This window comes from Balaenoptera ricei, chromosome 10 (assembly GCF_028023285.1).
Source record: "Balaenoptera ricei isolate mBalRic1 chromosome 10, mBalRic1.hap2, whole genome shotgun sequence".
Lineage (NCBI taxonomy): Eukaryota > Metazoa > Chordata > Mammalia > Artiodactyla > Balaenopteridae > Balaenoptera > Balaenoptera ricei.
Genome location: NC_082648.1, coordinates 3858219 through 3883719, shown reverse-complemented (window position 1 = coordinate 3883719; position 25501 = coordinate 3858219). Strand labels below are relative to the sequence as shown.

Genomic DNA, 25501 nt, shown 5'->3' with positions numbered 1-25501 from the left:
AGCCTTTTAGAGCTAACGCACCAGTGAAAATTTTTACTCTGGGAGAGAACTTCTGTTTTTCTTATATTTTAAAGATACATGTACTTATTTTTTTATGCATTGATTAATATATTCATCAATACATTAAAGTGCAGAAAATAAAGTTTAAAAAAGATCACCTCTCCACTTAAGGGACCAGCCATTTTCACGTAATAAAACAGATATTGCCAATAGTACGTGAAATATGCCAATCTTGGGCCCCGTGCTTGATGTGCGTGATCAGATTTAATCTTCAGAACAAATTGATGAGGTACATAATTACTGTCCCTATTTTATAAATGCGGAAAAGGAGGCTCAGAGACATTCACCGGCCCAAGACCAAGAGCTGGTACAGGGCAGAGCCAGGGCCCCATGCCCCATCTGCTCCCCTGAACGCATGTTTCTACATCATTGGGATCCCCTGATGGGGTTTAATGAGCATTTGTTCACCACCGTGGTGATGAGGGGCTTCCCGGTGGGAGGAAATCCTGCAACCCATCCCTTCTCATCCTGCACTAGTGATGTGCTGGTTCCAAGAGGACCTGGACTACCTCCATTCCTGTCTCAGGAGAGCCTCTGGGGGTGGAAAGAGGCAGGAACGGAGCCTCCTGCTGGTGGGAGGCCGGCTGTGCAGATGCTCAGGGGCTCGCAAAGCAGCCCGGTCCTGTCCCGGGGCCCCTGGAAGCCTGACCTTGCCCTTCACTTGCTCAGGAGGAAGGAGGGGCTGATCTTACCCTCCTCCCTTGAAAGATCCAGCAGGGGAGTGGGAAGTATCAGAGACCAAGCTGGAAAGGAAGGGGAAAGACTGTGGGACAGCCGGGATCCAGGCAATGGGCTGCCTGGAATTTGCAGCCTGGAAAGCTGGGGGGATGAGGGTCAGGGGTTCAGGCGCGGGAGGGATAAGGCTGGCTTCCCAGGCGTAGGATTTCCCAGGGAAAGTACTTCCTTAGCTCCTAGTGACAAGGTTTGGGAACAGGAGGTGCTGTGGCTTAGGTGGTGTAATTTCTGGATGATTGTTACATGAAAGGGAGCCAGGGTGCAGGAGTTTATGTTCCCACGCCTGGCGACCCATCCAGCAACACATGTGGCCGGGCTGTTCCTTCACACACTTTTACTTTTGCTTTCCTGGAAGGAGTTCCAGTGTTATCATTATGTTTAACAGTTATAAACACTGCCATCTATTACGAGCTTACTAAGCACCGGTTTCACTTCTCTTTGCCTGGGAAATTTGCGTTTATCACCCCCAACCAGGGCAATGAAAGCACTGTACAAACACTGCTTTACAAGCTGGGAGTGACTTGTTCGTTTGCAGCTTCATTATAGCAGTAAGCGATGCGGGCCTCTCCGTCCCTGACTTCCCCTGGAGATGGAAGACTCCCCCCTAAGGCAGAGGTAGTGACCCCAGGGAAGTGAGAGAGACTCTTCTGCCCCGTGTGGGGAGGTCTCAGGAGCGGGGAGGTGGTGTTTGCTAGTATGGCCCAGGCCAGTCCCCACAGGAAGAGAGATGTTCACTTCCTCCTAAGTTCTGGACTGTAGCCTCACTAATCACCGTCACAGCTCTCCTCATATCACAGTTTGTTTGGCAACCTCTCCCCCAAGACTGTGAACTTCTTGTAAGCAAAGTCTCTGAATCTTTTCTGTATCTCCGCATCCCTAACGCCATGTCTGCAGCAGGGTCTGGTCCCTGGGGAATGCCCAGTGCATGTGTTTCTGACATGCTTCCTGAGCATGTGAGTAGCTTATTTTTGGAAAGACTTTACTTTTCCTTTGTTACAATCTCATCACAAGTCTTTCCTCACAACTCTAGTACTTTTATGACAGTGGTGTGATCCTGAAGTGTTCTGTTAAGATTACTCACTACAGTTTACAACTTACTACGGACAAGTGTCTCACAAATGGGGTGCGGGGGAGAACCCATCCTGCCTTTCCATGTCCTAATGTCTTTGCACAATCCACGTCTGCTGGGATGTACACCTGGTGCTGATGTAGGACACACAGAAGTAGTTCCCCCTTAACTAAGAAATGTAACTATACTATTTATTAGGTAAGTATAAACCTGGCCTCCGACCCAAAGCTTTAGGTATAGGAAAGGTTGGACCAGAATAGGCACCAATGAGTCAGGCTCCATCCTGAACCAATTAGTAATTTTGTACATTCAGCAACTTTTCTCCAATCCCTAATCTGCACTGGCTTCCGGAAGAAAGTGAGCCAGTTTGGGCTTCATTATCAACTGTGTACTAGAATCCCTTTTTTGTCTTGAAATGTATCAAGAGGTCAAGAGTTCAACTACTGGAGCTCACCTTTCCTTGACTCCTAAGATGAAAAAGGCACTTCCCTGTGTTAGGGAATTTCCTCGATGTTCTTTTTTTTTTTTACAGCCTACAGGTTTTTTTTTTTTTGGTTTTTAAAATTTTTAAAAATTTTTTTAACATCTTTATTGGAGTGTAATTGCTTTACAATGGTGTGTTAGTTTCTGCTTTATAACAAAGTGAATCAGATATCCCCATATCCCCTCCCTCTTGCCTCTCCCTCCCACCCTCCCTATCCCACCCCTCTAGGTGGTCACAAAGCACCGAGCTGATCTCCCTGTGCTATGCAGCTGCTTCCCACTAGCTATCTGTTTTACATTTGGTAGTGTATATATGTCCATGCCACTCTCTCACTTCGTCCCAGCTTACCCTTCCCCCTCCCCGTGTCCTCAGGTCCATTCTCTATGTCTGCGTCTTTATTCCTGTCCTGCCCCTAGGTTCTTCATGACCTTTTTTTTTTTTTTTTTTGGATTCCATATATATGTGTTAGCATACGGTATTTGTTTCTGACTTACTTCACTCTGTATGACAGACTCTAGGTCCATCCACCTCACTACAAATAACTCAATTTCGTTTCTTTTTATGGCTGAGTAATATTCCATTGTATATATGTGCCACATCTTCTTTATCCATTCATCTGTCGATGGACACTTAGGTTGCTTCCATGTCCTGGCTATTGTAAATAGTGCTGCAATGAACATTGTGGTACATGACTCTTTGAATTATGGTTTTCTCAGGGTATATGCCCAGTAGTGGGATTGCTGGGTCATATGGTAGTTCTATTTTTAGTTTTTTAAGGAACCTCCATACTGTTCTCCATAGTGGCTGTATCACTTTACATTCCCACCAACAGTGCAGGAGGGTTCCCTTTTCTCCACACCCTCTCCTGCATTTATTGTTTGTAGATTTTTTGATGATAGCCATTGTGACTGGTGTCAGGTGATACCTCATTGTAGTTTTGATTTGCATTTCTCTAATGATTAGTGATGTTGAGCATTCTTTCTTGTGTTTGTTGGTGATGATAATGGCCTGGAATTCATTCAACATCCACGAGGGTTTATTGAGCACCCCGGGCATTGCTCAACAAGGGTAAATCAACAACTATAGAATTCAACAACACACCCACACCCAGATGCCACAAGGATTGTCATGAGGAAGGGCCAGATGATTTGCACTGAGTGCATCAGAAATTTAGAGGAAGGAGAGCCTGGGGCTGGGAGTGGTGCGGAAACACTTCCCAAGGGAATTGGTAATGGGAACTGGGTCTTAAAGGAGGAGTAGAATCTGACTGAGCGAGGTGGCTGGGAATAATAGTCCACCTTGGGGAAGTGACCTTAGCAAAAGGATGGGGAGGAGCACACACACACAGAAAAGTGGACATGCCCACCTGAATGGAGAGAAGGCTGGTACCCGGGGAACATGGGTGGGATGAAATGTCAGGCCAGGTATGTCAGCTCTGAGTGGCACACTGAGGTGTTTGGATTCTAAACCAAAATGTATCCTCAAAACAAAAAAAGGAGGACCTACTTACAGCACAGGGAACTATACTCAATATTTTGTAATAACCTATAAGGGAAAAGAATCTGAAAATATATATACGTATATACATATATATACACACGTATATATATCTCTGAATCACTGTGCTGTACACCTGAAACTAACACGACATTGTAAATCAACTATACTTCAATTAAAAATAAAAGGTAGAACAATTTTACTGAGAGGACACTGAAAGCCAAGATAAATGAGAACAGTTAGTTAGAAAATGTTAGCTGGCTCGAGACATAGAGCAGAGACCATCAGACCTTGAAGGGGCCTTCAACTTCATCTGGTCCAAATGCCTATTTCCCAGATGGGGAAATTACAGCTGAAATAAAATCAAAACCTGCCCGCGTGCACTCAGCAGATAAAGGGAAAAGCCAGAGCTAGAAACTAGTGTGGTGTTTTTTCCCCGCCCCTGCCCCCTTAATAAATTCAAATCTCCAGACTTAGACAAATCACATCCCAGGTTGCTCAAAGAACTCCCAGAACCCTTGTCAATAATGTTTGAAAAAGCATGGAGAATAGCAGAACTGTTAACAGACAAGAGAAGAACAAAGTTGTCCCCATTCTCAAAAAAGGGGGAAAGGGGCACATTATAAAAACGATAAGCCAGTCAGCTTGACAATTATCCCTGGCAGAATATTCTAGAACAGAATTTTAAAAAGCTATTTACTCCACAACCATTATTATAATGATAGAAACGAAGGGGGAAATAACCCACAATTTGACCACTTTAACCCATCAACTGAACAGATTATTAAGTAGACTCTTTGTAAGTCTTTAGAAAAGCAGAGATCGCTCAGAGCCAACCCGAAATCTCAGAAAACAAAACACGTCTTCATTTATTCCTTTTTTTGATGGGGATGTTGGACTAGTAGAAAGCAGTGGCGTCAAAACCATACTTGCTTTCAGCACGGCGCTTGACAAGATCCATCATAATCTCCTTGTGGCTAAGACGTGAACTGGCTCACAGCCAGCAGGAACAGCCATGGCTGGTGTAAGACTTGGACCTAAAGACTGCTGATTAGTGTGTATATCAGCCTGAAAGGACGCTATGGTGGTGAGCCATGGAAGTCTCTCTTTACTCTTCCCTGAGAGTATTTTTGTCTTACAGGGGATACTTATCAGATTTTCACATGACATGGGCAAGGAGGAACAGCGAATATGAAGGACCCTTGCTGTGTTCTGTGAATTATGTTAAACATACTTTTCCCACAGAATTATCACACTTAAATCGTACCACCCTGGGAGGCAGGTAGGAATGTTATCTCTATTTTAGAGATGAGGAAATTGATGATTTGAGATGAATCGTTTGCTTAAGATGACACAGCTCAGGAGGGGAGGAACAAAATTTTGAATCCAGGTTTGTCTGGCACCAGAGTCGGAATGAAATGATCGTGTGTAATTTTGACAGACCACAGCTATGAGCTTAAATCCACATCGTATCACAGAGCTTAACACCTGCATTTTAATTCTAAAAATCAATTGCATATCCAAGGATTGGGCCGATCTGACCTACCACACCCATGGGAATGACCTGGGGGTTTTAGTTGCCCACAGGCTCCATCGAAAAAACAGTGAAGAGAGTTAACCAAATTTTGGCTGCATTTATTGATACATAGTGCTTAAATCAAGGCAACTAAGGGGCCTGCTGGCTATGGGATCAAAACATATTTGAAGATAAATCAGAGAAAAGTAACCAAGAAAGATGCAGAAACTATGTTATATGAAAAATGGTTGAAGAAACTGATACTATTTTAGGCTGAGAAGGCCGAAATCATCACATATTCAAGGAGAAGTCATATAAAAAAACGGCAGAACGGGATCCATGAGTAGAAGTTATGAAGGGCCAGGCTTTGGCGCAATCTGAGGACGAACTTTCTAACTGTTGGAACTCTCTGGAAATATAAGACAGTGGTCAGTTTGCAATTACCATGAGAGTTTAAACAGACTGGACGAGCCCTCGTTAATGTGGAAGTGGTTACCGTGGGAGCTGAGAGGGAGGCAGAGGCCACATATGCTTCCCTCCAAATCCAAAATCCCGACCCCGCTTAGATGTTCACTTATCGGAACTTGGTTAGTCGTTAGAGTTCAAATAGTGAATTATTCATCAACTGACCCATCAAATAATCCTCACACAGATCCAGATTTGTTAAAACAATATGGTTTCTTGGGAAGTAGGAGAGTTCCTACTTTAATTCCTAATTTCATTTGGGGCTACCCGAATTCAGGTCCGCATCATCTCACTGGCAAAGACCCATCTGTATCAGAATAAGAATGTCAACCTTATCACCAACTCTGTTTTTGGACCCTACTTAGTTAAGAGATTTATAGTTCTTTACTAATACTTTTACCCAGAAGTATATTATACTGCTTTCATTCAGTCCTGACCATTTTGCTGATTTAGGGTAAAACAGTACAGTTAGATTATCGCTATTCCAGAAAGCTATTCTGACATGTGCTTGACAAAAGCTGATCTTGGTCATCCAGAAACAAAGGAATTCTCTGGTTTATTAGAAAGTTTGTGCTCACATTTTAACATCAGAGCCATTCTTGCCTGTCTGCCAGCGCCATCTAGTGATGCAATGAGCGCGTTTTTCCAGCCTGGGAGTAACAACCCAATTTTGAATAATCTATGAGGGACCACCATTCTTTTCTGGACCCCAGAATATTTGGATTGGAAGAAACTTCTTGGGGCCAAATGTTTAATACCCGTGTATCATCCAGGCAGGCCTTCCCCAAGATCACACCCAGAGATATCAATTTTTAGTCTAGTCTCCAGAGTGAGTATTAATCCAGGAGGCCAGAGCTCCCAGGAAGAATGAAAATGAACAAATTGAATGGGAGAAATCATAGTGATTTTTCTCATCTATTTCCTTTTCATTTCAATTTTTTTAGAACTCAGGGCAGGTTAAGACTTGATGCAAAGGCTTGTGACCGGAGACTTGCAGAGATGTTCAGAAACAGCCCCAGAGAGTAAATGGAACTAGATAGGAAAATGCACAAATATCCTACAAAGTGGTGTAAGAACTTAATTTTTTTTTAGGGCACTGATTTTTGAGAAGTGGTTGCTGGGCAGATAGTGTTCAAGTCTATGCCAGTGACAAGACTTGTCTTAAACCATTTCTTATTTAACCCACTGGGCTTTGAAGAGAAGGATATTATGTGCATTCCTGTTCTTGTTTCAGGATTATTCAGGATCGAGGATAACGTTGAGGATATTCTATCAAATTATTATAAGCACAAGACAAGCATCCTCCCAAATGCTAAATGGAGATGGAGGTGTTTGGATTGGATGATGCTAAGATCCCTTTTCTCCTCTGAGAGTTTCTTATTTGGTGATTTGAGGCCATCCACAAGATCGATAAGGTGTGCCTTTGTATTAGGGGTACCCAGCCCATGAGATCCAGGACTCGGCAGGGTAAGAGCCTCCTTGTTGCTTTAGGTGCACAGGTGAGTCAAAGCAAGGTGAACTGGACCAGAGATCTGATCACACCTGATTCTCAGCTACTTCCTGTCTCTTGCATTCTTTACATGGTTTATCTTATATCTTTGTCAAGTCTTACATGTGGCTCTCTTTTTAGTCTCCTCCAGTAAATGAAAAGTTCCTCAAAGGCACAGAGTGTATCTTTTGCTTCCTGTATCTTTGCCTGACATATCTGACCCCAGCATCTCCTTATGGCATCAAATCATGGGCTGCGAGAGCTGGCAGCCACCTTGGAGATTACCTGGTCCACTTATCTCATCAGATGAGAAACAGAGGCCCCAAAAGGGATGTGACTTGCTTAACACCATTCAGCGCATCAGAACCAGAACTTGGATCAGCCCCTGAATCTCCTGACTGTCCTGGACATTAACATGGCACATCCCATAGTGGCAGAGAGGCAGGGCGCCTCCCCACCCCCAGCTGGGAGCAGCTAACCACGAGCAAGAAACTGCTCCAAACCCTCATGTATGTGAATATTGCCTTCTACTCCATAATAAGTACGTGTTTGTTTTAACATTAAAATGTTAGAATTATTTTTTCTCGTAAGGAAAATTGATACTGAAGTTATAATGGGAAAGAGTCGTTTGTCTTCCTTGGCATAAAGCTGTAACCCTCAGAGTCAAAACAAAGTTGCAACTTTTGTGCTTGGGGCTGAGGAACCGTGAACATCTTTCTGAGTGTGGTTCTGGGTCCCTGAGGATAGAGGTCAGGAGGAGGGTAAACCAGGGAGGGGAAAGCCAAGATCCTATCTTTTAAAAAAATTGATTGTTTTAACAGCCTTATTGAGCTATAACCCACATACCATACAATTCCTCCATTTAAATTGCATAATTCAGTGGTTTTTGGTATAAAGGTGCTTTGTCTTGAGTGAACAGCTACAAACACACAGCCCCACACAGCGCCTGATGGAGTAGAAGGAAAGGCGAGATCTAGTTTTTAAATGCAATGGATGCTCCACCCTGCCTCCTCAAGATCTGTAGGGCATTCTTAATCCACAGAAGCACCCCTTCACTGCTCCCCAGCTCCCCCTCCCAAGCTGAACGGAAGCTCTATCCATAGAGAGTTATTTAATTTTCTGGGCAGAAGCAATGGACCGCAGGGATGAACTTGCAGGAGAGGCAGTTCTAGTGTTGGTAGAGAAGGGAGCAAAGGGCCAGGGAGAGGGTTGTAGGTGATGAAGCAGGGAACGACACTGCTTTTTTTAAAAAGAACATAAATCTGTCCTAGCGGAGTACTTGAATTCCAGTTGCGATTGGGTGCTCGGGGCTGGTGGTAGAAGTGGACGTGTGGAAACCACACAGAGTAGTGAGCAGGAGCACAGGTCCTGAAGCCAGGCACCGAGGTTCAGATTCTTGTTTTTGGACAGGTTAAATAATATCTCTGTGCCTCAGTTTCTTTTCAGGTAGAAGGGGTTAAAGAGAGTACCTACTTTACAGGGTCGCTGTGAGAATTCTATTTGTTAATTACATAAAGAGCTTATAACAGTGTCAGGCCCTCACTTCGTGTTATACCAGGCCCTGTTCCATCTGCACACCTTCTCCTCAAACACACACACACACACACACACACACACACACACACATATATACACTCGTGTGCGCGCGCTCTCTCTCTCTCTCTCTCTCTCAGAAACTCTGGCCAGCTGTTCCCTCTGCATGGAATCCTCTTTGCCCAGATATCACTCAGCTTGCTCCCTTACTTCCTCAAATCTTAGCTTCTCAATGAGGACCATCTTGAATACTCTCAACATCCCTTACCCGTATCTATGTTTTTTCTATAGCTCTTATCACCTTACAGCATACTATACAATGTGCTTATTTGTTACATCACGTTTTCTGTGTCCATCCCCCCAACACCCAAGCCCCAAGCCTGCCCCACCTCACCTTCCCCAGCACGTAAATTCCACAAGGGTAGGGATTTTCCTCTATTTTGTTCACTGATATAGCCTAGGAAGCTAGGGACAGTGCCTGGAACATTGAGGGAGCTTGCTAAATAGTTGCTGAATGAAGAACTGAAGAGCAACTCAGATAATCTGCTGTGGTTTCCTGACCTCCCTGGATGTGATTCTTAGGAAATGGCGAAAGTCCCCCCCTCCAGCCTCCCTTTCCACCACTCAAGGCTTGTGCTTGCCTCCCTCTCTCCTAATTTTAAAAATGATATCTTATTGACGTGCTTTCCTGCTTTCTGCTTTTCACCTTGAAGCTTCTCACATGCTAAGTCGTTTCTGTTCTCTCTTTCCAGATCATTCCTATTAAGTCCTTTTTGACAATGCGATGACCAAAACCCTAAAGTGGCATTCCTGGAAGGAAAGCCCCAGCCAGGAATGTCACAGCCCAAGAGCCTTTTCAGAATTCTCCATCCTCTAATTAGGATGGCCACACATCTCAGCTGCTGCTTTTGACTGCTGCTGTGAGCTGCATGCTGATGTCTATCACTGTGCCTACATCTTCCCCCCCTGCCCACCCCTCCCAGCAGCAAAAACTAATCATCAGTGGTATTTGCAAGAGAGCCTCTCCGTTCAGTGTGAGTGAATTATTTAGCACTTCATTTTTTTTTTCCAGTTGAATTTAATTCCTTGTCCTGTTTCCTAATTAGGAAGATTTACAGGATTCATTCTGATTTTTTGAAAAAAAATTCCTACCCAGGGATGCCTATCTCGGCTTCAGCAAATGTTTCATCTGCTTATTTCACCTCTTAGTTCCTGCTGGAGTTGTTAACTGTCAGACCCCAGCAGCAGGGCTGATTCTGGCGCTGCCTCACTGTTGGCTCTTTTTCAGACTGAGGCTGGGTCTTTATATTCAGGGCCGATGGGCACAAATGCAGCTTTTTCTCCCTCACACCTGGACCCTCTCGCGGCCCCTCATCTCTCCCTGTGCCTCTTCCCGTCTCCTGCTTCCCCCTTTCTGTCGAAAACAGCCCGTCCCCCATATACATTCCTAGCTAGCCCCCTCCATTTCTGGCTGTCCATGTGGCCGTTAAAAATAAAAACAATTATGAAAATAACATTCAAATAATAGATAATACTATATCGTGAATCTCACCAGTTACTTGGTTCTTTCTTCTCTTTCTGTTGTCTTAGGGGAGGTTGATTCCCCCCCCGACCCCCCACAAATTGACCTTGCCAGTCTCTTCCTTCATCTGCCTGTTTTCTCCATCTGATTATTTTCTTGCTTTCCAGACATAAGATAGGTCTCCTCTGCTCCTTTTCCCCCCCTCTCCTTTCCCCTTGGGCAATTCCTCCCTGCTCTCCTAGCATTCCAAGATCTAATCAACTCAACCAGGTGCGAGAGAGGTTGCCCTCCCTCAGGATCCCTGGGCTGGGCTTAGCGGAGTTTAAGACATCACCACCCAGAACACACATAGGACACAAGAAAGATAAAGGGAAATGTCTTCTATTTGTCTGGCTTTCCTGAGAAAACTAGTGACCGTGGTCAGGATGCATAGTTTCTACAGCTGTGGCACTTAGCCCGGAACGATGATGCAGAGGGAAGCCGTCCCAGCCCCAGACCATGTCACAGAGAGTCATCTCTTGGAAGACCATGGGAGGCTGAGCCCCATGTCTGAACCCTCCCTGGAAAAAGTTATGGGAAAGTGCATGACGTTGTTTCCTATGAGAACATTCTAGAAAGTCCTGGATCCATTCCACTTCCTAAGCAAAATAAGAGGTGGATTACCATCAGTTATGAACCCAAATACCTAAGGGGCCCAGGAAGGTAATTTAAACGAGGAAAAGAGATACAGGTCTGGTAACTCAGGTAAAGCTAAGAACCCGTTCCCAGTCCAAAGGGGTCAGTATGACCAGTCGTTGGCACAGGAGGATGGTGTGTAAGGGAAGCTGGAGAAACACATTATTTAATGTGAAATTTCCGTTTTAAAATGGTGGGCACTTATCAAAACTTTTAAAATACTTTGTGGGCTAAAGCTCATTAGCTCTGTTTGTGACCCCTGGACTAAAGGATCTAAGGTCTCTTCCCACACTTGCTCTCTAACAGTGGTCATAAATCCAGAATAACAAGAATAAAGATGATTACCAGACTTTTCACAGCTCTTTTCAGTTTATGAAATGTGTTCTCTTCATATTAGGGATATGGCAGTATATTTTAAAAACATATCCACCTGAGATATATCTACGTCAGTTGTGTTCTCTCCATCTCCCTCTCTGACCACCAGCCCAGGCAACCCGAAGGCTTCAAGGAAATGAAGTATAGCTCCAACCCCACAAAAAGTTAAGGACTTCATCCTAATCTTTTCAGTTAAACTTGCTTTGTAAAAATCCAGTCCACCTTCGAAGAAGAGCTAGTTCCTAAATTATTTAAATTGCTACTGTTCACTTTGCAAAACTTAAAGACAATCACCAAAACCCACCGATAACAATGGATCAATTTCATGACTTATAAATAAATTTTATTCCTAAATAAAAGATTAACAAATTGAATGCAGTAGTTTTTTCAAAGAATAATGAATATGTGACTAAGCAGAGTTTATTTCAAGAAGGTAGGGATGGGTTGAACATTAGAAAACCTACTAGTATAGTTCATTATATTAATGAGTCAGAATAAAAAAGGAATATAGTGATAGAGCTCAAGAGACAGTTGATAAATTTAACATCCTTTCCCAATTAAAAGCTTATAGTGAACTAGGAATAGAAAGAAATTTCTTTGAAGATGATAGTGTATTTAAAGAATATCCAGGGGCTTCCCTGGTGGCGCAGTGGTTAAGAATCCGCCTACCAATGCAGGGGACACGGGTTCAAGCCCTGGTCTGGGAAGATCCCACATGCCGCGGAGCAACTAAGCCTGTGTGCCACAACTACTGAGCCTGCGCTCTAGAGCCCACGAGCCACAACTACTGAGCCCTAGTGGCCACAACTACTGAGCCCTAGTGGCCACAACTACTGAAGCCCGCATGCTAGAGCCCATGCTCTGCAAGAAGAGAAGCCACAGCAATGAGAAGCCCGCGCAATGAAGAGTAGCCCCCGCTCACCGCAACAAGAGAAAACCCGTGCAGCAACAAAGATTCTTCAAAAATTTTCTGAAATTTTGGCCAATGCAATACGAAGAGTGAAAACTGCATTATTTGTAAGTGATGTGATTGTTAACATAGAAATTGCAGAGAGATCGGCTGACAAGCTATTAAAACTAATAAGACATTTTCAGCATGGTAGGATGCAAGATACATACACATAGCACTTCATAGTTCGTACACACGTTACACACATATACACTTGAAATAATCCATTGTGATAGTTAAGTCGTTTTCAATTTTTTACTATTCCAAAATATATAGCAATAAACATTCTTGTACAGATTATTGTGTACATTTGTCTATTTACCTTCTTGAAATTAGTTCCTAGAAATGGAATTGTTTAATAAAAGATTATGGAAATTTCAAATTTTGTTACATATTGCCAAACTAGACTCAAGAATAGTGTGTGAGCAACTAAGACCCAATACAGCCAAAAATAAATAAATAAATAAATAATAAATCTTTAAAAAAAATAAAAGAATAGTGTGTAAATTTGCACTCTCTAATTTATTCTGGTAAATGGATTGGGATAGGGATCTTCACTTTACCTTTTTTTTCCCTCTTTAATTTTTGCCAAATGCTAAGCCAGTTGCTCCAGTATCACTTCTCGAATAATCCTTTCTTTCCCCACTACTTTGAAATAGAATTACTCTACATATTGGAATGAAAGATATCTATATCATAGTAGGTGAAAAAATCTGTAGGTATTCTTTGATCAAGTAAAAAAATTTTAATGTGTGGAGGTGTAGAAAAATTCAGAAGGAGCTTAAACTGTTCCTTTTTCATTTCCTATGGGTAGATGGTACTTCTTTGCCTGGAAGATTCTTCCCCTTTTGTAGCTCAGGTAACTTCAATAGGAGGGCATCCTTGAAGTTTTGGCTTAAACTTCTTGGTGGGGGGGTTGGACTGGGGGGCGGCAGACACCCTGTCCTAGGTAGGCACCCTCTCAAAGAACCCTGTACTTGCCATACTACCTGTAGACCATCCTGCACCTTTTAATTTTATCTAAATTACTTCTCACTTTTTTCTCTAGACTCTAAGCTCCATGAGGACTGCATATGGGTCACTCTTGCTCGTTGCAGAGCCTAGCACAGTGTCAGTGTCTGGCAAATAACCGTCACTCATTGAGCACTTACTGTATACCAAACACCATGCTAGGTGCCTTCTGATCACACCACACCCTTAGATACTATTATTATCACCTCCATTCTGAGCACGAGGAAACCGAGTCGGAAGCTTGTCCCACAGGCTATTAATTCCCAGGCCTGTCTGCCTCTTGGCCACTACACTCCCTATACGGTGATCAATAAGTATCGGAGGTCATCAATAAATATCGAGGCTTGAGGATCACTTGGAGGGGACTTTGCAGAAGGGATGCAGCCCCGGAGGGTGGCTGGACTGGTAGCCCTTTAACAACCGCATTACGACCCAGACCCTCACAGGCCCCGCCCACTCCGCGCCGAGGCCGGAAGGGAGAGGCAGGGGCGGGGGGGAGCTTCCGGGGGCGGGGCGGGGCGGGGCTGGCGCTGGTTGGCCGGCTTCGGCCGGAAGTCGGGAGGTTCGAGGGGGTTCGAAGACGCCGGTTTGTGACGGGGAGGCTGGCGTGGAGGTTGCCTCTCCGTCCTTTCGCACCCCGGGCCCTCGGGAAAAACCCAGCACCCCGGCCCCGCGGCCAGCCCCTTCCGCCAGGCTCTCTCCGCTCGATTTCGCCACCGTTATGTGGGAAGCGAATCCGGTGAGTAGCCGGGCGGGACGGGGCGGACCGATGGGCGGGGTTGACGGGAGAGGACGGGCGGGGTTCCCGGGAACTACGCCCCCCACCCCCCACCCCCCGCCCCCCACCCTCCCAGGCCGCGCCGACCGGCTGTTGAGTTCCGGGGACGCGAAGGCCCCGGCCCCGGCGGCTCGGGCAGCCGCCTTGCGAGTAGTGAGAGACGGCTCGGTGGGTCCCCAGCGCCGTGCGGCTGTCCCATCCCAGTGATTGGACTCGCTGTGGTTTCTCCGCCCCCGTCCCTCCACCGTCTTTGTAAACTTGGCGTTTTGCTCTCTGGCTGGAGTTCCTAGGCTTCGGACCTGTGACTGACTTAGGCTCAGGTGTACCCGCCAGCCCCACCCCCATCCCCGTCCAAAGCGAGGGGACTCGCCCTCCGGGTCCTGAAATGGGCCTAAGGGGAACCGCCGGGGCTCCTTTTCCCTTCCTGGTGGACAGCCATGGAAAACTGGGGTGGTCGAGCGTGTGTTCTAAGCCTCTAGGTGGTGAGGTTCTTAGATTTTTTTTTTTCCAGTGGACAGAAACTGATGACCTGGAGCTTTTCCACTGCAAGTCTTGTGTCTCCCTCCGGTATTTGCATTGTGTCTGCATGCATTTTTGTTTACCTTGCTTTTGTACATTCATTTATTTAATATGCAGCCTTCAAAGAGTGGAATCCGCTTGCCAAGAGTATTCCATTAATCTCCCGTTAGAGGTGAAATCGCCTAGTTACACGGCAAATAGACACTATTTACGCCTTTGAGTTGACTGGAAAAATGGCAGAATCACGTATCAGCATATTGTTGGCCTAAATATGTGCAACTACCCCACGTGCTGAGATAACTTCCTAAATTTAGTTTAATAACCCTGTTTCCATATTTGCAGTAACTCCTTTGCTGTAATCATTACTTCTTTTTTTTTCCATTCCTGGCATATATTTCCAGATAAGTTAGAGAGTTTGTCAGTAAATTTGCTTCTGTTTTTACGGTTTTACCCGGTAGAAACTAGTCTGTTGGTCTGGATTTTTTTGGTTGTGTATCATGGTTACATCCCAGGCCATCGAATAGCGATGGTCATCATATAAGAGCCTCCCCCCCCCCACTTTTTTTTTTTTGGTTCAAACATACAATCCTTTAAGGCCACATCAGAGGAAAGTAATTGCTGGGTTTTGATCTTAGCAAAAATAATTTCAAATTGTGAGAATGTGCTCTCTGCTTATATATTCAGTTTCACTATCTGTCATCAGTAAGTTTCATTTTCTATTATTATATGTGTGTATGTGTGTGTTTGTGTTGTATTCAGTTTTTATTGGCAGTCCTTCTCCTTCCTGGTTTCTCCATAACATGCCCTTTAGTCATCCAAGTACATGTCTTGCCCAAAGTCACATGTCTTAAGTCCTTCACCGTGTTAGAAGCTCCATATGGGCAGAGATTTTTGTCTGTTTTGTTTACTACGGTATCCTCAGACTAGGGAACAGAGCCAGACATACAGTAGGCACTCAGTAAATATCCACTGAATTAACAAAGTGATTGCATCAATACTAGGAAGAGTCCTTTGCTCCCGTGGTTCATTCTCCCTCCTCCATCACATATACATCAGAACTGGCTATTGGATCACTCATGTGTTTGTGAGGATTATAAAGGCATTAATGAGTATCTCATATATTTGCTTTGTTATAGCATTATCTCACTTCTTTGGAAGGAAGGCTTGGTTTTCTCTGAAATCTCCCTAATGATTTTGCTTGATTTCAGTAGAGCAGACTGCCTTTTGTTAATAGTGGTGAACCTTCCACCTACAAGCCCACATTCTTCTTTTGACCCTTATCACACTGCTCTGATAGATCTTAATGCTCCTGTGTTTTCTTACCGGTACTGTTTTTCTTCCTCTGAGCGTATGAATGTTGTCAATAAGGGCAGTTTCATATTGTAAAAGTACAGTGAACATTCTGCATATGGATTTCCTCTTGTAATTTGTTAGTTTCTTTGAATAGAAGAGGCATCTGAATAGTCTGTCCAGCTGTGCTCGTGGAATGAAAATTAATTTTAATGCTTCTCGAAGCCAAACACAATTGGAAAGATAAAAAAAAAACCCACAGTGCATCCTAAAGATAAATACAGATGACTTTTGTATTACCCACCAATTTAAATTACTGTTTACCATTTCTTTCTATTGAATGATACAATAAATTCTGCTTTGTGGAGGAAGGCCATAGAGGACTGCTTTAACTGAAGACTTCTGCTAGTTTCTCCCTGTATTTTTTTAGTAGCTTCCATGACTTTGATATGCCACCTGTGATCTGCAAATTTATCTCCTCTTGCAAATACGCCTTCTGTGTGATACTGTATTCCGCTCGCAAGTGTTTTGAGGAAATACTACACTGACTCTGGCCATGATAATGCTCAGAAGCAGTCGCCCCTTCTACGTGGGAAGTCTCCATGACATGGTTTGAGTATGGAAAATCACCATTGAACTTGGAACATTTTCTTGGGCGGGGGAACCCAAAACAAGATAACCAAGGAGCTATAAATAAACTTTATCTCAGTGCACCATTTTATTTTATTTTTCAAGACAGTCACGAGGTCAGTGATGATTCCGTTCAAGCCTTTCACCGACCAGGCCCCTTGAGGTCCCTGCCGAGGCAGAAGCAGGTTGACAGGGCAGCAGGCACTCAGTTCTGGTGTGAAATCCTGGCAGTTCTCCACCCACCCGGGGCAGGTGGCCCTGGGCTTACGTCCCCCAGTGTAGGAAAATGGCAGATCTGTAGGAAGGAGTTGGATGGGATGCCGTCACTGCCTTGACTCTGTGTACCCTGACTTCGCCCTGCCTTTTTCTGTCTCTTTGCTGCTGTCTTCCCCCTCTTTGCCGCTGTCTTCCCCCTTTTTGCAGGAAATGGAGTCAGTATCAGCATTACATAGGAGGGAGTTTCAGTTTCTCTCTGACAATAGAAAATGAAAAATGACAAACATCTGTTTCGATAACAAATCATCTGTTGCAGTGATAGGACCTTACTTTGTGAAGAGTGATAAATTCTTCAGAGTTCCTTTCCGCTTATTAATTCATATGATTAGAACAATCTAATGAGTTAGCTAAGGGAGAAGGAAGTGACTTCCCCCAGATCTCGCAGGTGGGTGAGCCACAGAGTCGTTTAGCACCCGTGTCCTCTCCGCCACCACCCTGCCGCTGGGTCGGGGCAGTGATAGCGTTGGTCCAGCGCTTTACCCGCTGAGCCTCCCTTTTCTCTGTTGTTTTATATTCACAGCTGCTTCCACGCTCCCTTGGCACTATGATTCCCTCCTTCCTCTGTCCAGCCTCTTGAGAGAATAGTCTTACACTTGCCCTTCGTACTCAGACCTCAGCACCCCCAGCCCCGCCTCTGCCCCAGCACCTGCACTTGCTAGGGGGTCACCAAGAGTTTTCGAATCACCACGCACAGCGGCCACCTGCACACCTCCCTCTCTTCTGTCAATTTGCAACAGTAATGCCACTGGAGGTTTTCTCAAAACTCTCTTTTTTTGATTTCCTGGGACTGTATTCCTTTGGATTGCTTCTCCTTTCTGTGCTTCATCCTTGAATCGTAATCTTGGGTGAGCTGCACTGCCTTCTTCTGCCCCTGAAATGTGCCACCTTAAGCTTTTTCTTCTCTCGGCACATCCTTTTTTGGTGAGCCCCAAGGCTTCAGATACCTCTTTAGTGACTCTGCCTGCCAAATGTACATCTTTAGTCCTGACCCCCTTTCTGAACTGGGTGACGGACAGCTCTACTGGTTGTCCCTCCGAGAGTTCAAAGTCAGTATGTCTAAATCCAGCTCCCTCAGTCATGAGTCATTATTTCACGCAGTCAGTCAACAAACACTGAATAAACATCTATTGTCTGGAAAACACCATTCCAGGCACTAGGGAGGAGCAGGGCAAACCTGGACCAAGTCATAGCGTGCCCTCCAGGGCCTGGAGATACAGTTTGAGTGGGGACAGTGTTACCAGAGGGTGTCTGGGGGCCTGGGAAGGTTTGTTGAAGCAAGTTACACTTGAGCTAGGTGTCCAAGTCCCAGAAGTGGTCTTGCGGGAAGGGCAGAGGAAGCAACATGGCCAACGGCCATGGAAGTGAGAGAATGGCCACTACAGCTTGGATGGAGGAGTGACGTGGACAAAGTGCATGTCCCGTGGTCGTCTCGGTGAGGACATCGCGAGAGGATGAGGGTGGGGCGCTGCGAGGACAGCAGCTGGCATCTGTGCGACAGCCTGTCTGAAGAGGCAGTATGTTCTATAGGCGTACCTTCGGGCTGGAGGGGGACAGAGGTAGGATGTGTTCCTGGCAGTGAAAGTTCTAGAGAATGTAGTGTCTATGAAGATGTGTTCTTAGGGCCAGCGTACACTCACAGGTTCATAACTGACAGCTTTATCTTCTTGGCGTTCTTTGTAATTGTTCTAGCAGTGGGTTTAGCTGAGCTGACAGAGGAGTGTGACGTGCCAGTGTTTGGTGGCTGGGGTCAGTCTAAATAGAGTATGGGGTCATCCAGTACCTCTGAGGTGGGGATTTATAAATTATTGTTCTCTTTTTTAGCGGTGAGACTAAGGCTCAAAGTTGGGTGCACTTTCTGAATGAGGACAGCCAGGTTCTAAACCCAGAACTTTCTGGCTCCAGAACAGATACTCTTCCCAGTCCAACTTAGGATCTAGGCTTTAAAGTGAGTAGAAAAGACCCTGTGGGAGAGTCACAGGGACTCAGAGCTAAAGGAAGGGTTCTCGAACTGCAGGAAACCTTGACGTTTTTGTGACACCATCTCCTGTGCGTTTGGAACTTTTCTAGTGATGCAGCCCACGAGCAGGAGGAGAGAAATACTGTGGCCTTTCCAGGGTTGGCGTGGCGGGTGCTGCACAAGGCTAAGGAATGAGTCTAGTAGTTTTTGGTATCAGGGGACAAAACAGAGTTTGGGAAGCAGGCTGGAGACACGTGTTTGTGGTTGAGGCCTGAGGGATGGGGTGAGGCAGTTTGCCCATTGTGGCCCGCCTGGCCTGATGCTCAAGCAGGATGCCGAGGTCTTTGGCTCATGCAGCTCCCCCTCTTAAGAGTTAGACCTGCTTTGGAAATAACGTCTGAGGGCACTTATGTATTTATTTAGCACCTACTATAAACCAGTCAGCTCTGAATCCAAGGGTTTACAGTGGTGAGCAGAGCAGAATAGGCCCAGCCCACACCGGTTTGCAGTCTGCGCAGGGTGGCGACATTAAGCCGATAGTTACACAGTAACATTGAGCTCCAATTGTAGTAGAAGCTCTGAAAGAAAAAGTACGATGACGTGTAATAGGAGGAGCTAGTGCTGGACTTGGAGATCAGGTCAGGCCACCCAGTGAAAGTACTTCTACAGAGATCTGAGGGATTGAGCAAGAGTTAGCCACGTAAAGGCTGGGTGGGAGGGGAGGAGGGCTGTTCAGACAGCAGAAACAGCCTGAGCAAAGGCCCCGAGGCAGAAAGGAGCTTGTGAGCGAAGCCGTGTGTGGCTGGAATGCGGTGAACCAGGAGTTAGGGCCAGCAGGTAGGTAGGAACAGGCCATGTGTGGCTTTGTGGCACATGTTTAGGGTTTGAACCTTATCCTTGGAGGAGTGGGGGCCATCGAAGTGTTTTACACAGGAAGTGACATGAACATACTTGCGTTTTGAAAAAGATCATTGTCGCTGCTGTGTGGAACACGAGTTATTTATTAGAGAGTGTACGAGGCAGATGATGGCCTGCCACAGATAACCGTGTCTGCGTCACTGGGAACTGGGAATGTGTTCGGTCCCAGAGCAAAGGGACGTTAAGACTGCTGATCAGCCGACTACTGACAGGGAGATTACCTTGGATTATCCAGGTGGACCCAGTGGAATCACAAGGGTCCTTAAAAGTATCCTTAGAAGATGCAGACAGAAGTGAGTCGATGTGAGGATGGGAGGATAATCAAAGATGCCAAGGGCGGGGGGGAACTGGGAGATTGGGTTGACATATATACACTACTGATACTATGTATAAAATAGATAACTAATGAGAACCTACTGTATAGCACAGGGAACTCTACTCGGTGCTCTGTGGTGACCTAAATGGGAAGGAAAGCCAAAAAAGAGGGGATATATGTATATGTACAGCTGATTCACTTTGCTGTACAGTAGAAACTAACACAGCATTGTAAAGCAACTCTAATCCAATAAAAATGAATTAAAAACAACAAAGATATACAAGGTTGCTGGCTTTGGAGATGAAGGGGACCACGAAACAAGGAATGTGATAAGCTTCTAGAAGCAGGAAAAGCCAAGGAAATAGATTCCCGCCCACGCCCCCCCCCAGCCGACAGCCTCCAGACAGGAATCGCTAGTTGATTTTAGTCCGGTGAGTGCCACGTCAGACTTCAGCAGAACTGTAACATAAGAAATTGTGTTCCTTTAAGCCACTACGTTGGTGGTAATTTGTTCCAGCAGCGATTAAAAGCTCACACAGGGAGCATCAGGAGGTCTGTTCAAAGACACTTAGGAACGTACAGTGTAGTCCAGGGTGAGGGTGAAGGGGGCTTGGACTAAGCGGGGGAGAGAGAGGAGTGGGTCAACCCAGGCTGCACTTTGAGTGATGGAGGCTGGGTTCCTGGCACAGGCAGCCGGGAAGAAGGGCCACTTTCCCTGAGATGGGGAGACTGGGAAAGGGGGAGATGTGGAGGGGACCAGGAGTTTGGTTTGGGGCCTGTGATAGGTTTAATGTGCCTGTGAGGCATTCAAGTAAAAAGTCAAAGGGGCAGTTGGATAAGTGAGTGGAGCTCAGAGGAGAAGGCTGGGCTAGAAATGGCCATTTATGGCCTCAGCCTGTATAGACAGACGGCTTTTAAAATCTTGGGAGCAAGTGAGATCCCTAGGGCAGTGTTTCTCAGATTTTCAGCACCCATGCAGATCACCAATTTTAAACAATATTTTATTGTTTATATTACGTATTTTAAAAATGAATAATGTTTTTACTGTTAAAAAGATGACATTTTTGCAGCCTCTTACAAAGTATCTAACTTGATAGGTAGCTTGAGATGTAGGTTAGACCCAGACACTTGAATTTTTTACCCTATATTTCTATTAAAATAGGAAATCTCATGCTGTAATTATAGATTGTCAAGATTTGCAACTAGTGTTTGCTGGCCCTGTTAGATGTTTTGGAATAACAAGAGAAAACACAGACTGAGAAATTATGGGAATTCTGGGACTCTTCCTAGTCCCTGAAGACTATTCCTAGTGCTCTGTCAGTTGCCAAATTGATACACTTATAATATTAACTAACTGTAGGGGTGGATGTTTCAACCAGCCGGAATGTTTGGAAGCAGGGAGCGAATGGATTCTGGGACTACTTCAGTCTCCGGAAAATATCTGTTCATGTTTTCTTGTAGCGTTGGCTGTGTTCTTTATACAGCCACAATAGTAAAGTCAGTCTCACTCTCTGATGAGTAAAGAAAACCATCAGATTCCGGGAAGAAATCACAGCCTAGCCACTGAGCCATTTGCAGCATAGTTTGCTGACTTTGGGAAATCTGGTGTCTTACTCTCAGCATGAAAATTTGGGGTATTTTGGCCTTGAAATAGTAGGTTCCAGGTATTTATGATGCTGACTGTATTTCAGCATCCACTTCAGCAGGCCTCTGGAAATCAAGAATGACCATTGGTATTATTAGCATCATGAAGAAACGTTTTTATCTCATCCCTCCTTTCAGAAACTCTTGTCAGCACTTCTGTCCTTGGCAGCTAGTAAACTTAGGTGGGAAGAGTAATCTTGCACACACTGCCATTGCTTTCCTCAGCATCTGAGAGCACGTACTCTGAGTTGTCAAGATTTGCTGGTATTCAGTTTTCACTGTTTCCTTCCACACTCGGCTACAATCAGGAGGCACGTTGGTGCCTTCTGACTGTCCCAGATGTTTAAAACATCTTTTAGGAACCCAGCCGCACCTTTCCTTGCTATTCGTATAGCTCATGCTCTGTCAGTTTTGAATGGATTGCACCTTTTTCAGCCCGTGTCACAGCTCACAGAAATATCACCGCCTGAATGAAAACTGACTTCCCTTGTACCGTGAGCTTCCACCCACAAGCAGAACAAAAAGTTGTGGAGTATTTCTACCCCGTTACATACTACGTGTACTGCAAGAACGGATTTGTATTTTTGCTCAGGTAGTTTGTTCAGTTTTAAAACTAAACACATGTTGAAACACTCAAGTGATAATAATTGCTTTTCTATGTCATGTGCCATTGATAAGATGTGACTTCCAACAGAGTCATTTAATAAAGAAATTTTGTTAATAGTTTGTTTATTTTTTTTGTAACAACAATTAAATTGGGCATTAAATTTGGATTGACAGCTTCTCAGCAATATTCAGACTTTTACCTGTTTTAGCTGGGTAATGCCCCTTTAGTCTTGGTCGCTTCTCTATCCTTATCAACAAAGCAAATTGACTTGGGGCTCTGTTAGAAGATTATGTGAAAATTTATTTGGTTTTACACCATTGTATTTGCTGAACACTAGCTGATATGAACTCAGTAACACAGACTGAACATATTGAGGTGTTATGAAAATAAAAGGATTTTTGTGAAAATTGTAATTAATCTTATATTTCAGCTTTGCAAACTGTATGTGATCAAATTTCTTTCATTACTTTTTTTCTGTGAAAAATACCTTTGAACTACTTCCTAATTCTTGAGGAGCATGTTTTAAAGATGCTGAGAAAGACAAAAAAGGGCTAAGACTGAGCCCCAGTAACCTACAAGTTATAGGCTGAACCGAAGTAAAGTTGCAGAGGATGGAGAGTTTGTGGCCAGAAATCTAAGATGATCTGGAGAGAGTGATTTAATGGAAACCAAGAAAAAAGTAACGCAGGACAGTGGGTAAACTGTGAAATGTTACTGAGAGGTCAAATAAGACAAGGTCTGATAAAAGTGCATAGGATTTGGTAACTTGAAGCTCATTGGAGATCCTAGCAAGCGCCTCCTTGTGTGTGTGTGTGTGTGTGGGAGAGAGAGAGAGAGATGGTGGTGGAAGATATTAGCCCAGAAGCTAGAAAGCTAAATTAGAGTGGGTTTTGGCATGCATGGAAAGTGAAGAAATAAACAGTGTGTGTAGACACACAAAGAGTTATAAGCCACCAAAGGAGATAAAGTGAAATCCCGAAAAGAAGGTATATGATAAGGGGAGCAAAGAACAGATGGGACCAAGCAAGATGATAAACTTAAACCTAACCATATCAATAATCATACCAAAATAAATGCTCTAAACACCCCAATTAGAAGGCAGATTGTCAGATTGGATTAGAAAGCAGGACCCAACTGTAAGTTGTCTACAAGAAACACACATTGAATGTAAAGACACAAGTAGGATAAATAGAGATATACAGTGCTAACACTAGAGAGAAAGCTTGCGTGGTATGTTAATATTAAAGTAGGTTTCAGAGATAATATTATTAGTGATAAAGAATGTCATTTCCTAATGATAAAGAGGTCCGTTAATCACTAACAATCCTAAACATTTATACACCTAATAACAGAGTGTCAAGATACATGAAGCAAAACTAATAGAGCTGTAAGGAGAAATAGGCAAATCCCATTATAGTTGGAGATTTTAATACTCCTCTCTCAATAATTGATAGAATTAGTAGGTAGAAATAAGCAAGGATGTAGAAGACTTGAACATTATCAACCAACTTGCCCTAATTAATATTTATAGACCAGTACACCAGCAACAGCTGAGTACACACTTTTTTCAACTACACAGAGAACATTTAACAAGATAGACCATATTCTGGGCCATAAAAGGAGTCCCAATACATTTAAAAGAATTCAGGTCTTATAAAGTACACTATCTGATTAAAATGGAATTAAATTAGAATTCAATAAAAAAGATCTGTAAAATCCTCAAGTATTGGTAAATAAATAGCACGCTCTAAAATAACCCATTGATCAAAGAAATAAAAAGGGAAAATAGAACATATAAAAGCATATCAAATTTGTGGTATGCTGCTAAAACAGTTCTTAGAAGGAAATTTATAGCTATACTGATGCTTATGTCAAAAAAGAAATGTCACAAATCAATGACCACAGCTTCCTCCTTAAGAAATGAGAGAAGAGCAAATTAAGCTCAAGCAGGAGCAAAGAAATAAAGTTTAGAGTGCAAAGCACTGAAATGAAAACAACAGAGAAAATGAAACCAAAAGGAAAAAGAAAAAGAGGAATACAAATTACCGATATTGAGAATGAGAGAGATAATATCACTACATATTCTACAAACGTTAAAGGATAATAATGGAATGTTATGAACAACTTAATGTCAATCAGTGTGACAGCTGAGATGAAATGGACATATTTTGTAAGACACAAACTACCAGAGCTCCCTCAAGAAGAAATAAATCACATGAATGGCCCAATATCTACCAAAGAATTTAAATTTAAAGAAAAAGCCTACCCACAAAGAAAACTCTAGGCCCAGTGGTTTCACTGGCGAATTCTAACAAACATTTAAGGAAGAAATAATACCTTTCTGCACAAACTTTCAGAATATAGAAACGAAGGTAATACTTCACAACTCACTCTATGAAACTGGCATTACCCTAATTCCAAAACCAGTCAAAGACATTAAAAGACAACTACAGGCCAATATCCCTAATGAACATAGATGCAAAAATTCTAAACAAAATTTTTGCAAATCAAACCTAACGGTATATAAGAAGGTTAATGCATCATTATCAAATGATGTTTATCCCCAAAATGCAAGGTTTGTTTAATATTTGAACAGAAATCAGTGTAACTCATTATATAAGCAAACTAAAATGAAAAACTGTGTGATTATTTCAATGCATGCAGAAAAAGCATTTGACAAAATCCAGTATCTATTCCTGATACAGACCCTCAGCAACCTTGGACAAGAAGAGAACTTGTTCAGCCTGATACGGGGTGTGCAGAAAATGTTAACTCAGCAGGCCTCGGTTGCTCAAACCCTGCACATTCTCAAGAAAGGCCTGTTTCTATGACTGTCCTTTGCCTAGCTCCAGAGAACTGAACTCCTGGAATGGTTTGTCTCATGAGTGTATCTGCACGCCTGAAAACTTCAGCCATCCTCCACCAGTCTGTCCAGAAAGTTTATACTAGAAGTGTGATTTATGGTGAGTTCCTTGCCTCTGGAGATCTGGAACTTCAGCAGCTGAGGTCATTCACAAAGGCGCTATAGGCTTACATGACCAACTCCCAATACAAACCCTGGACACCTAGGCTCAGGTGAACACTCCTGATTGGCAGCACTTTGCACTTGTCACACATGGTTGCTGGGAGAATTAAGCGTGTCCTGTGTGACTCCACTTGGGGGGGCCGCTTGGAAGCTTGTACATG

At 44.0% G+C, this 25501-nt stretch overlaps 1 protein-coding gene across 7 annotated transcripts in view; it reads left to right on the top strand.

The window, feature by feature from the left end:
• Positions 1–13927: 13927 nt before the first annotated feature.
• The window catches only part of PARP11 (poly(ADP-ribose) polymerase family member 11), a 35680-nt gene continuing 24106 nt past the window's right edge, over positions 13928–25501 (top strand). For 4 of the 7 annotated variants that reach the window (XM_059935134.1, XM_059935132.1, XM_059935133.1 and 1 more), the window contains exon 1: positions 13928–14119. In XM_059935134.1, the coding sequence (XP_059791117.1) occupies positions 14102–14119 (18 nt within the window). In that variant the 5' untranslated portion in view covers positions 13928–14101. Of the gene's footprint in view, positions 14120–14669; positions 14726–22143; positions 22301–25501 lie in introns of all 7 variants that reach the window. The other 3 variants (XM_059935130.1, XM_059935129.1, XM_059935131.1) reach the window with 3 other exon arrangements.